The 13,283-nt window shown below is 51.2% G+C and overlaps 2 protein-coding genes across 2 annotated transcripts in view; one reads left to right on the forward strand and one right to left on the reverse strand.

Annotated features, from left to right (window-relative positions):
• The window catches only part of LOC119390458 (uncharacterized), a 437,697-nt gene that overhangs the window by 73,956 nt on the left and 350,458 nt on the right, over positions 1–13,283 (reverse strand). The gene's annotated exons all lie outside the window — the stretch shown is intronic.
• LOC119390459 (evasin P467-like) overlaps positions 2,912–13,283 on the forward strand; it is a 42,242-nt gene continuing 31,870 nt past the window's right edge. The window contains exon 1 of the mRNA XM_037658082.2: positions 2,912–2,971. Within this exon, the coding sequence (XP_037514010.1) occupies positions 2,929–2,971 (43 nt within the window). The 5' untranslated portion in view covers positions 2,912–2,928. The remainder of the gene's footprint in view (positions 2,972–13,283) is intronic.

The raw sequence follows: 13,283 nt of genomic DNA on the forward strand, positions 1-13,283 counted from the left end.
GATATGATGGACATCGCTCCCACAACCATCAATGATGCCCGTAAATCTCCTGTTTCTGAAGCAGATCCTTTCCGAGAACCACCGACGTTTTCGCGCTGCTGCTTGTCGTTGTGTATCACCCTATTCGTGGCACACGGGAATCGCCCAGCCCAGTCGTCAGTAACGCCATAGCCATAGGGTGACCGTAGGGCGACCATAGCCATTCGTCAAGCCACCTCTTGTACATCAGCGACCAAATCACAGGTCTGCGTTTGTTGGTGGGCACCAGTGTAGAGGTATGCATAATTCCTGCGTCCAAAGACGACCGCCGTCTCCGCGAAAGTCTACCCCATGCGAGCTATCAACGCGCGATATCATCGGTCATCGCAACATTGATATTGGCCTTAAAAGAAGGTTTCAATGGCTATTTCGGAAAGCACACGTCTACTATGGCATCTGAGCGGCTGTTTTCCTTAGGCATTTTCACATTCTGGGGGACATTAGCCGTTATCGGCTGGTGGATAAGATAACCTCACGGGTCTTTCCTTCAACGGTTTTCTGTCAGAAGCTACGGCTCTAAATCCCACTTCCGTCAACTCATCCACGTCACCGTATACAGCTTTTCTGAGTGAGTTTCCAGAAATATGCAGTCTCCGACGAATAAGACCCATACGCATACTATGACGCACTGCACTGTTACCACAGGCCTGCCTCTTCAGTGTCGCCCTCGTCAACTCAGTCCTCATAAACTTCGAGTTGCTCAGAATATGTTCAGGCAGATGCTGCCACTAAAATCATTCGTCCGCCATCAAGTTCGTGGTTGTCAGCGCTACGCATGGCACCTATGAAAAACAATAGTTGGTGGTCCTGTGGTGTTTATTGCGCACAAGATAGCCGTCACCGTTGCAGGTCGATATCCCATTCTATAGAGCCTAATTAACCAGCACAACAACATTGACCTCGCGATAGCTTATCAGAACATCCCAGCGAAGCTATCTGAAATACCAAAAACTGCCATAGCGACCTCGTTTGGCTTTTTTGAGCATTTACCCATGCCTTTCGGTTTGCGCAACACAGCTCAAACATCCCAGCTTTTTATAGACGAAGTCACTAGAGCCTTATCGTTTCGTTTCGCCTACATAGATGATTTTCTCGTCGCCAGCAAGGAGGCTGAAGCACAAAAAGCACATCTACAACAAAGTTTCACTCAATTTCGTTATTACGTTCTCGTCATCAATGTTGATCTCCAGTTTCAGGTTCCGGAGATCGATTTTCTTGGACACAAGATCTCCAAAGAAGCCACCAATGCACTGCTTGACAAGGTCCAGGCCATCATTGACTACCTGCGCCAAAGTCTTTACGCAGACTGCGACGTTTTCTCGGACTCGTCAATTTTTATTCCCACTTCATTCATAGATGCTCTACGCTGCTGCAGCCTCATGAAGCACTCCTTGCAACTTCTAAAGCCGAGTCTGCCGCACTGTCTTGGGACTCTCTCACCGATCAACCCTTTTCCGACGTCAAAGCCAAACTGCTTCCACTAGCCTCATTGTGGATGCTTCTTCATAAACCGTGGGAGCCACACTTAATGAGTGGATTGATGGTGCATGGGCGCCCATATCCTCCTACCCCGAAAGTTACGCGACACCAAGTGCAGATACAGTACTTTTGGACAGGAGTTTCGGGTTGCGTACCTTGCAGTGAAGCATTTCAGGTATTTCCTCAAAGGGCGGCAATTAGTCATTCTTACAGCCCTCAAAACACTTGTTTCGGTTTTACATTCATGCAGTACCAGCCATACTCCTAGACAACTTCGGTATCTTGCTTTCGTTGGCGAATTTATGACAGACATACGTCACGACAAAGGCAGTGCTAACAGTGCACTCTCTACCATATTAGCACCGACGCTAATATGGTAGAAAGTCCCATTCACCCTGCGACACAAGCCTCCGACGCCAAGCTTCCACAGCACCTCCGATCTTCTACATCCCTTCAATGGCAACTAGTTAACTTTCCCGGCCATGACGTCAGGCTCTCGCGCGACGTTTCGCCTAACTGTACTCGTATATATGCTTCTTCTCCTCTTCGTCGCGCTGTTTTTCATACACTGAACTCGAATTGCCATTCAGGAGAACTTCCCATAGGAATTTTATTCATAATTTAGCCAATCCAAGATGGTTGGTATTGGCCATGTTGACGGACAAAGTCTGCAAAAAATAAAGCGGGTCTGATAGACGAAAAGGGCTCCTGCTGCAGTGTTTTAATTTAAAAAAAAAGGAATGAAGGAAACGTTCTCTTTAAATCTATTTGTTTTATATTTGTAAACAAATAGAAAGAAATGTTAAAAATTTATAGGCGCCTTGGTGATCATTATTAAAATAAGCATAATAGATGCCATATCTTGCCGCAATTCAAACGCTTTATCTGATCGTCATAGAAACACCAGTTCCTATTTTGTTCGCAGAATAGCAAGCAGTAATAGAGGTATAACTGTGTCAGATTTATGAAGAAGGAAATTTAAAGCAGTAATCGAGTTCTTCATCGCTTTGCAAAGGTGTTGATGTTAACTCGTTCCTACTTGAAACGTCAGTAAAAACGTTTCACCTTTGTCGGCGTCCATCACTGTTTTTACCAAACCTCCGTCATTCATAACTACCAGCCCTTAAGATCTATGGCCTATAGGAAAACGTCTTTAATCCTTTACGTTGACGCTTCATAAGAATACCACGTTACTGATAGTACATAAAATACGTCAGAGCACTTAACGATAACTTTGACAGAGTAAGCCGATATTTGGAAAGGAGGAAAGCGGGACCTTTGCGATACAGTCTTTCTTTTATTGCTCGGCGACCTTTCATTATTTAGTTTTTTTGTCAGCCAAGCAGGCGGCAGCATATAAATGCTGCACATTCGTCTCAATCTTTCCTGGTTCTTCCCCCATTCAGCGCTATGGCATTCAAGGCATGCATTACCGTCTTAGCTGCAATGTATGGTGAGTTTTCCTTATTACCGCTGCAGAAATTTTACATTCGAACAAACCCATTAAGCTGCAATAACACACGAGTGTTTACAAGTGAGGACATTGTGTAATTGATTATTCCAGATCTTATTGGCTAAAAATATACAATAATTTCTCGTTTTATTTAACACTCACAACGCTGAGCCTGATTTGCAAAATATCAGTAGGGACTCAGGGCGCTCTAATCGCGCAGCCAACATCCAAATGAGAAGCAAGATAAGGTGTACACTTCCAGGCTTCGAGTTCATCCGTATCATCACAAGAGATCTGTGACCAAGAAAGGCGTCTTCTCTGGCTGTCATTTTTTTGTCTCGCTGTTTGTTCCTACACTACGTCTCCACGACTAAAAGTTTATGTTTGCCAGGCACCCCGCGCACAACAAACAAGTTCATATGTGAAAACCAGTTTATATGTGAATATGTGAACTTCATGAAAATTGCGTCATTGTTGCAGACGTTCACAAGCTTGTTTGTTAGCACAGAATAGAGTTAAACTCACCACACAATTACGCCTAATATTCGGACAGAAATGCAAGCTAATTTTAACCAAAGCTACATTCCGCAATGTATTGTGATAAATTCGTAAGCTTAATTCGCAAGGTTTTGTTGTATAAATGAAGCTGCGAACAAGTACACTAATGAGGTATGATCGCGCTTATTTGAGGTTCAGAGTTCATACTGCGAATTGACGCAAACATCAAATAAGATCATAACCTAATAAAATCAACAGATATTGAAGCTAAGGAAGGCATATGGGACACTATATGTAGGTTTTTGACTGTAGCATAGACATTTTCACAGGAGCAGCCTCGAAACAGTGAGCTGCAGGCGTAGTGTGTATGCTCTCAGTGTTGCCATTGTGCTTTGGGCTGTGCCATATCTGTGTTTGTGTTGCTTCGGTACGCGTTTGTGTGTCTGTGTTATGCGCCTGTGTCCAATACGAAGTGACTATCACGGCTGAAAATTTACTGCCGTTTTTAGCAAGTCATCTGGCCATCAATGTGTCATGTATGGGTGAACGAACAAGCAGCGGAAGAGAAACATTTTAGGTGCAATCGTGTGTCCGCAGCACAGTACGCCAGGCGATGAGTGCAAGCGTGGCGTGTTCGCGCTGCGTCGTTTTCCTTCGTTGCCTGAATTGCGGCAGCAGAGGGTGGCTTCCGTAAATTGAAAGAACTTCCGCGTGTCGCCATCGTCACGCCTATGTTCCCGGTAATTCGTTGGCGGCAAGAAAACCGACGAGAACAACGTTCCCGTGCTGCATCCTGGATATGAAAGAAAGGTATGCAACTCACTGATGACTCACCTTGTAACTCGTAAGAATGTTGCGGATACGTACTTCATATCGTCCATAACACAGTGGCTGACACGGCTGCAAACTGCGCCTTGCCCGGTTACGCATGTGCAGCCTGCGCACGCCGTACTTCACCGGAGGGCCTCATGGAAACTCACGCGCGATGGGGCCTACTGTTCACGGTTTGCGACGGTGTCACATTCCCATTCCCCAGCACGACTTCATCCTTCACATTGTGCGCCAGCGACTGACCCACCCAGCCAGACTACACGTAGCTAGTAGCACACCTGACGAAGACCCCACGCATTTGCCTCAACGAGATAAAACAATGTTCACTCGCCGTATTTCTGGCCATTCACACGTGTCCTCGACCTAGTCTTCGATGTCGTCGGGGTGAATGTAGGTCAAGGTATCTGCGAAGAAGGATTGTGCGGTGTTTACAGCTTATAGCTGACAAACTTACGCGCCGCGAACGAGTGTGCGCGGAAGTGTGAAACTGTGGGATAATGTGTAGACTTGATTTTATTGATAGCAATTTTATGGACAGTCTCGGCTGGAAAATGTCCGTCTCCGTCGCCGTCATTCACCGTATGTGTATAAGTATTGTTGAGGCGTTTATTGGACGGTAGTCGGCGACGATATGCAATGGCGACAGTCAAGGCACAAACACGGACTCAAGAGCGCGAGCGCGAAGAGCCAAAAGCGACGACCCACTAGAAGGCTATACAGAGCGCAACCCATTACTCAATAAAGGCTTCGCTACAATTTCCACGGGTACGAAAAGGGAGCCGTCCGGCGACCTAACAGCTCGTCACTATGAGTGGGTCATAGTAGGCCTTGAGACGCCCCACGTTGACGATGTCGCGCCCTCGACGGCGCATGTCCGAAGATGGTTCGATGGGTTCGATCACGTAGTTGACCGCGGATGTGCGCTCGACGACCCGGTAGGGGCCTTCGTATTTCGGCAGTAGTTTTGTAGAGAGGCCAGTTGCAGTGGTAGGGACCGAGAGCCATACGAGCGCTCCAGGGAGGAACGTGGACTCAGAAGTGGTGGTTCCACCGCGAATGCTCTTCTGCCGCTCTTGTTCCTGCGTTGTAAACGTCTTGGCAAGCTCGCGACACTCTTCCGCAAGCCTGGCTGTGTCAGATATCCGCGCACACTCAGTTGAATCCGGCTTGTATGGGAGTATCGTGTCGATGGTGTGCGACGGGTGCCTTCCGTACAATAGGAAGAAGGGTGAAAAAGCAGTTGTGCTTTGAGGGGCGGTATTATAGGCGTAGGTGACGAAGGGCAGAATGGCATCCCAATTTGTGTGATCGGCGGCGACGTACATTGAGAGCATGTCGCCGAGCGTGCGGTTAAAGCGTTCGGTGAGCCCATTCGTCTGCGGGTGGTAAGCAGTAGTTTTGCGGTGAACAGCACGGCACTCTTTTAGAATGGCTTCGACGACTTCCGACAAGAAGACACGGCCTCGATCGCTGAGAAGCTCCTGGGGTGGACCGTGACGCAGCATGAATCGGTGTAGCAGGAAGGAGGCAACATCGCGCGCTGTAGCCGCTGGGAGAGCGGCGGTTTCGGCGTATCGCGTAAGGTGGTCAATAGCGACGATCGCCCAGCGGTTACCAGCCGATGTCAGAGGAAGTGGTCCGTACAAGTCGATGCCCACGCGCCCGAACGGACGGCTCGGGCAAGGTAATGGTTGTAGACCGGCGGGTGACACGTGCGTTGAAGGTTTTCGGCGTTGGCAATCGAGGCAGGAGCGAACGAACTTCTGCACGTAGCGGTACATCCCTCGCCAGAAGTATCGTTGTCGAATGCGGTGGTAAGTTTTTGATACCCCAGAGTGCGCGCATTGTGGATCAGAGTGGAAAGACTCGCATATTTCAGAACGCAGACTGCGGGGTATCACAAGTAGCCACTGGCGGCCGTCGGCGTTGTAATTGCGTCGGTGCAGTAGGTCGTCACGAATGGTGAAATGGTGGGCTTGACGACGCAACGCGCGAGTGATTGGTGTTGCCGACGGATCAGTGAGCAAGTCTATCAGCGAGGCGATCCATTTATCCTTGCGTTGTTCGGTAGCGATGGTGTGAACGTCGACGGAAGAAACAACATTGTTAGGTACCGAGCAGGGGGCATCGTTGTCAGGCAAGGGGGAGCGCGAGAGGGCGTCGGCGTCAGCATGCTGGCGTCCGTTGCGGTACAGCACGCGAATATCGTAGTTCTGTAGGCGAAGTGCCCAGCGGGCGAGGCGGCCTGAGGGATCCTTCAATGACGACAACCAGCATAGTGCATGATGGTCGGTGATGACATCAAATGGCCGGCCATATAAATAGGGTCGGAACTTTGTAAGGGCCCATATGATCGCCAGGCATTCCTTTTCGGTGACGGTGTAATTGGTCTCGGCTTTAGTAAGCGTACGACTTGCATATGCCACGACATATTCAGGGAATCCTGGTTTGCGCTGCGCAAGGACAGCGCCAAGGCCAACACCGCTGGCGTCTGTGTGTACCTCTGTAGGGGCCGTAGGGTCGTAGTGGCGTAGTATGGGAGGCGACGTCAACAAACGAAGGAGCTTTGCAAAAGCGTCGTCGCACTCCGACGACCACGAATGGAGGGGCCCGTTACTTCCAAGGAGCTTCGTCAGCGGTGATATGATAGTCGCAAAGTTTCGAATGAAGCGCCGAAAGTAGGAACACAGTCCTACGAAACTGCGCAGTTCTTTGACGGACGTAGGTTTCGGGAACTCGGTCACGGCCCGAAGTTTGGCTGGATCGGGGAGAATTCCGTCCTTGGACACGACGTAGCCGAGTATTTTCAGCTGCCGTGCTGCAAATCGGCACTTCTTTAAATTCAGTTGCAGACCAGCGTCGCTCAAACGCGTCAACACATGCCGGAGGCGTTGAAGATGCGTGGAGAAGTCTGGAGCGAAAACGACGACGTCGTCGAGGTAGCACAAGCACGTGTGCCATTTCAGGTTGCGCAGAACAGTATCCATCATGCGCTCGAAGGTGGCGGGCGCATTACACAGCCCAAACGGCATGACGTTGAATTCGAACAAGCCGTCGGGCGTGACAAAGGCGGTCTTCGGTCGAGCGTCATCAGCCATAGGTACCTGCCAGTACCCTGAGCGCAAATCGATAGACGAAAAGAATTCGGCTCCTTGTAGGCTGTCAATCGCGTCGTCGATTCGCGGCCGCAGATAAACGTCCTTGCGAGTGATCTTATTGAGTCGTCGGTAGTCCACACAGAACCGCACAGAACCGTCCTTCTTCGCAACAAGTACGACAGGAGACGCCCAGGGGCTGTTAGATGGTCGAATAACATCGCGTCGAAGCATGTCGTCGACTTGCTCGTTGATTACGCGGCGTTCTGTGGGAGATACGCGATATGGACGTTGCCGCAGTGGTGGTTGGGCGCCAGTGTCGATGCGATGCGTAACGGTGGACGTGCGGCCGAGAGAAGTTTGAGCAATGTCGAAAGAAGCGCGAAATTCTTCCAAGAGGTCTAGAAGCTGGGAACGCTGGACCGGCGTAAGGTTGTCAGCAATGGAAGAAGCAAATACATCAGCGGGCGATGAACCAGACGTGGTAACAGAACTGAGCGTGCCGGAACTGGGGCAGTGTGTGCCATCTGGTTCGTCCATAACTTGTGCGTCTTCGAGGGGTTCCACGCTGCCGAGACATTCTCCTCGCACCAACGTAACACTGTACGGAGATGGGTTGATAACAAAAATTGACGTGCTGCCCTGAGTGACTTGCACGGTCGCGAAGGGCACCAGCAAGCCTTTCCTCGTGCAAACACGGTCGGTTGGCGAGAGGAGGGCGACGGTGTCGGAGAGACTGGCGCAGTAGACGGACACGGCCGTTGACGAGTATGCAGGCAGTTTGGTGTCGTCTTTGACGAGTACCTTGCTCACAGACGATGGACTGTCAGCCGGCGTCAGATCAGAGAATGGTGAGAGCTCTATTTCGGCGGGTACGCAATGAATCACGGCGTCGTGGTGAGAGAGACAATCCCATCCTAGGATGACGTCGTGAGAGCATGCTGGAATTATAATCAATTCGACGGCGTAAGAGCATCCTTAATCATGACGCGGGCTGTGCACACAGCTGTAGGGTGAATACTTTGGGCGCTTGCTGTACGGAGGGAGAGCCCGGGAAGTGGCGTCGTCACTTTTCGCAGTAGTCGGCTAAGTTTGGCGTCAATAACGGATACGGCGGCTCCAGTGTCAATAAGGGCAGATGCGCGCACACCGTCCACAAACACGTCTAACACGTTTGATGGGCTTCGCTGAGGGCTTTCGCAGTTCGATAGCGTCGCATCCCTTGCCTCGTGGACTGCGACGACTAGTTTTCCTGGTCACGTGTGACCGGCCGTGGCCGCATCGGTGACAGTGATCAGCGTCGTGGTGACGGCGAACGGTGGGTAGATGGAGCTGGGCGAGACGACGGTGACATAGGCGGCGGTGAATCGTAATACGGGCGGCTTGACTGGCTGGGGATGGCTGAGGCTACACGAGGCGGCTGCACGCGATTGCAATAGCGGGCGACATGACCGGCGCAACCACACGCGAAGCAGATCGGGCGGTTGTCAGAAGTGCGCCATCGGTTCGCCGGGGTAGGTCCCATCCATGGAGCAGGACGCGGTGGACGAGGCGTCTGCTGATACGACTGCATGATGGGCTGCATCGGTGGCCTAGATATGGCGTTGGCAAACGCAGCCGGCCCACTCGCTTCGAAGGCTTGAGGTCTGGCGACGGCTTCGGCGTAAGTAAGTGGGGCAGCCACAGGAATCGCTTGGGGTGGCCTGGCTACAACCTGCGCGTAACTGAGCGGCGCAGGTGCCGGAGGGGGCTGGTGGTATTCCGGCATGACCTCCGCAATTTCCTGCTGAATAGCGCGGCGTAAGGGAGCCAGCAGCGTGGTCGACGGCTGTTCAACATGCTGCGGGTGAGGGAAGGCCAGTAGGGAGAACTGGCGGGCAATTTCCTCGCGCACAAATGACTTGATCTCGGCGAGCAAGGCGGACTGATCAGAAATGGCCGACAAGCCTGCGAGATCGGCGTCGCGTGATGGAGGTCGACGGGTCAGCAGTCGCTGCCGGCGCAGCTCCTCGTAGCTTTGGCAGAGCGTAATCACCTCGGCCACAGTACGAGGGTTCTTGGCGAGCAGCATAGTGAAGGCATCGTCGTCGATGCCTTTCAGAACGTGGCGGATCTTGTCAGACTCAGGCATGGCCGCGTCAGCCTTCTTGCACAAGTCCAGGACGTCTTCAATGTAGCTCGTAAAGGACTCACCGGTCTGCTGAGCTCGTTCACGTAAACGTTGTTCGGCTTGCAGTTTACGAACGGCAGGGCGGCCAAACACATCGATGATGGCGGTCTTGAAAGCAGACCACGTGGGGAACTCGGTGGTGTGGTTGTTGTACCACAGGCCCGCCACACCCGCGAGGTAGAAAACCAGGTTGCTGAGTTTGCCTGCCTCGTCCCATTTGTTTGGTACGCTCACACGCTCGTACATCGCAAGCCAGTCCTCAACATCGGTCCCATCCGCGCCGGTGAAGATAGGAGGGTCGCGGATGCGGGGGACACCGGGGAATGCGGTCGTTGTGGAAGGAGACGTTTGCTGAGCAGCGTCTTGAGGCATGGTAGTTGGTAGGGTACGGGATCTCAGCTCCAGGGGCATCGAATAGGAGCACAGCACTCTCCACCAATTTGTTGAGGCGTTTATTGGACGGTAGTCGGCGACGATATGCAATGGCGACAGTCAAGGCACAAACACGGACTCAAGAGCGCGAGCGCGAAGAGCCAAAAGCGACGACCCACTAGAAGGCTATAGAGAGCGCAACCCATTACTCAATAAAGGCTTCCCTACAGTATGTATATATATATATATAGAAAGGCCACAAAGAAAAATAATTAAGAAATTCTTTCCGACGCGCGGAATCGAACGGGCGAACTCTCGCTTTCCAGCCCACCGCGTTAGACGTTAGGCCACGACAGCACCGTCTCTCAGCCTGCTAACGGCGAGCTATTTATATACACCATGTAATTCAGCATGCTTTCTCAGTGGCCACATAGATGGCGCGATGTGCGCGCGTGTTGCGCGCTTTAAAGATCGTCGCCCCGCCCCTGCGAACGCCGTTGCTGTTCGCTCTACAGGGCGTCGTCGCTTTCGTGCGCTTATCTCAAGGAAAGAAGGGGCGGCCGGTGGGGTGCTTCGCTTCGCTCGCTGCAGCGGCCGCGTTTGCGAAAGGAGCGCGCTGTTCAAACAGAAATAAGTAACAACTGTGACAATTAGTTCGCGCTCGTCTTGTGTGTACCTGTTCGTTTGTTTCGTGCGTCCTGCTTTATGTTTGAACAGTGCGCTTCAAGTGTCGAGCTGTGACGCATTAGTTCGCGCTCGTCCTGTGTGCGTTCTTTTCGTGCGTCCTTTGGGCTGGAGCGATGCGCTGGCAATTTCGAGCTGCTTTCCGTTCTTCGCGTTACATTACAATTTATTGCTATCGCAATCATTGCTTCGCCGTTGCGGCGAAACTGTGACTTTTTTAGTACACCAATAAACGAAAGCGGTAGACAGCTGCAACAATGAACGCTCCAGTTACCGATTATTAACACTTCACGCCGTGATCGACCTGATACTACGCTTGCTGCTACTGGTACCGACGACGAAGGACTGCTGTTCGCAAACGGGGAGCTGAATCTTGCGTCGCAAGCGCGAATGCGCGCCGCTGAATGCTTCAGACAGCGACGAATTGGTCAGTGACAGCGACGATATGAAACAAAACAGTGTAAAGAAACGAAAAATCAGCGAACACAGGCTTTAGCCGGAATCTCACACCAACGGATGGCGCGCCGCTTCGAGTACGCGAAGCACAAGATGGCGCTTTCGCCAATCTTGCACGTTAGACGGCGCTCATTTCAATATGGCACCCCCCTACGTGAAAATTTAAAAAGGTGTATAAAGAGTATGAAGTAAATGTAAAAAAACGATGGCTGATCTCTGTGTCAAAGGAATCGGTATTACACGAAAGTGAAACGTGTCGTCGCAGAGGTAGTTGATTGCTTATAGTGCATTGGTATATGAGAGATTGCACAATGTCTACTGTTGTTTGGCAGATAAAGCATCGCTTGTTGTGGACGCACTCACGTTGATGCCTAGTGGCACATCTCCGTACCGACGACTAAAGCCCATGATTATGATTTAACCTTTGCGGTAGCTGTACATATACGTGGACACCGCATACGGTGAATGCCGAGGAAATATGGCATTAACAAGCACATTATAAACACTGATACTCGATATGCACTCCTTCAAGGCGTCGCAGAACGCGAAGTGAAACGCCATGCGCGTCGTGTCTTCCCTCTAGCCTGGCCATTAATTCTCACAGGGCGAACGGGGAACGCGGTGCGACAGCCAGGTGAGCGCTGAAGAGCTATTTTTCAATATGGATAGATGCTATGAGCGAGGCGCTTGGCCTAAAGCCACCTCCTCGAGGTGTGTCAAAGCGTTGACGCAACTACACTTCTAGTGGAAACGCGCCGAATGGGACGGTCGTTGCAACGGCGCATTTGTTTAGATGATAAGCATCTTTTGCTCGGGGCTGTGTTCAGTGGTGGCGTCCGCGCTCCACTGCGCATGCGCGTCCTCTCCCCCTCTCTATCCTCTCCTACGCTCACCCCTTCTCGCGCGCCTCATTCTCTCCTGCGACGAGTAGGCAGCAGCGACGCCTCCGGCGTATTGACGTGGCACGAGAGGCCGATGACCGCCTCTGCTTCTGTGGCTCTAGACGCGGGGCAGTCGTGCTCTCCTTCGCTCGCTGGAGAACCCCACCACGACACCAATGGCACGGACTGCAGAGAGGCAGACGCACATGGTCTTGCGACTTGGCGGGAGTCGAATACCTCGGACGCCGACACTTCCACGCAGCGGGAGCTGGATGGAGAATGGAACACAGTGCTGATTCTACTCCAGAGGAAGGCGCAGGCTGGAGAACGCAAGCAAAAAAAAATGCACCATCTCCCGCTCAAACGAACCATCTCCCCCGCTGCTTTGCATCCACACATGGTTGCCTTTAGGGGGATATGGTGTAATTTTTTCTGAGCCAGGTGTCACACGTGTCACCGCCCCGTTATAAAAGGGACGCTCATAGCGTCCATCCATCCATGTGAGAAGAATGTGTGAAAAATAAAAGGCGCGTTCATGTAGACTGCGTTATGTGTTTGGCGGTACTCAGTGGGCTAAACGCCCGCCAGCCATCGTCGCTGACCGAGAAGTCATGGGTTCGACTCCTGTCAACGGAACTTTTTCTTATAGTTTGTGTTCTTTGCCACTTGATGGCGTTCATTTTGCTGATGTATTTCCGTGAAGAAAATACGTCATGAAAATCTTGGTGGACCCCGGCATGAAACACTTTCGTGTTAAAAAAATAAAGTGGAATAAAAATCAAGTTGCCGCATGTAGTGACCGAACCTACAATCTTCGAATAACGCGTGCGACGCTCTGCAAATTGAGCTATTGCGGCGCTGACTTTCCCATCCACTTTTTGGCTGACAATAATGGCGTCCGGACTGCTGCAGAAAGAGATGGAAGTATGCAGAAGCACGAACATTCGCAAGTCTTCAACCAGATACTTCACGTACAGACGTAGCAACACAGCCAGGACAATTCTCCATAATATATTTCACATAGAAACCCGCTAATAGATATTGAAAAAATAATGTGAGCATGCAGCTTACAGTTTGCACTAAGTAGGTGTTGTTGCTTTACGGACATCGTGAAAGTGGTGTCAAACAGAATTGGTGCCTCTTGTGCAACCACAGTTCCATGACGTCACCAAAACAGGGCACTATAATGCGTGCCATGTTGTCCGTAAGCGGTGTTGTGTTCGTTGACACGAAGAAGCAGTCTACCATGTCGCGTACAGCAGCTGGTGGAGTAGCCCTCGTTTAAATTTCTCGAGAGCTCGGCCAAAAAGGGCCAGGAACCCAGT

This window comes from Rhipicephalus sanguineus, chromosome 4, assembly GCF_013339695.2.
Source record: "Rhipicephalus sanguineus isolate Rsan-2018 chromosome 4, BIME_Rsan_1.4, whole genome shotgun sequence".
NCBI classification, from domain to species: Eukaryota; Metazoa; Arthropoda; class Arachnida; order Ixodida; family Ixodidae; genus Rhipicephalus; species Rhipicephalus sanguineus.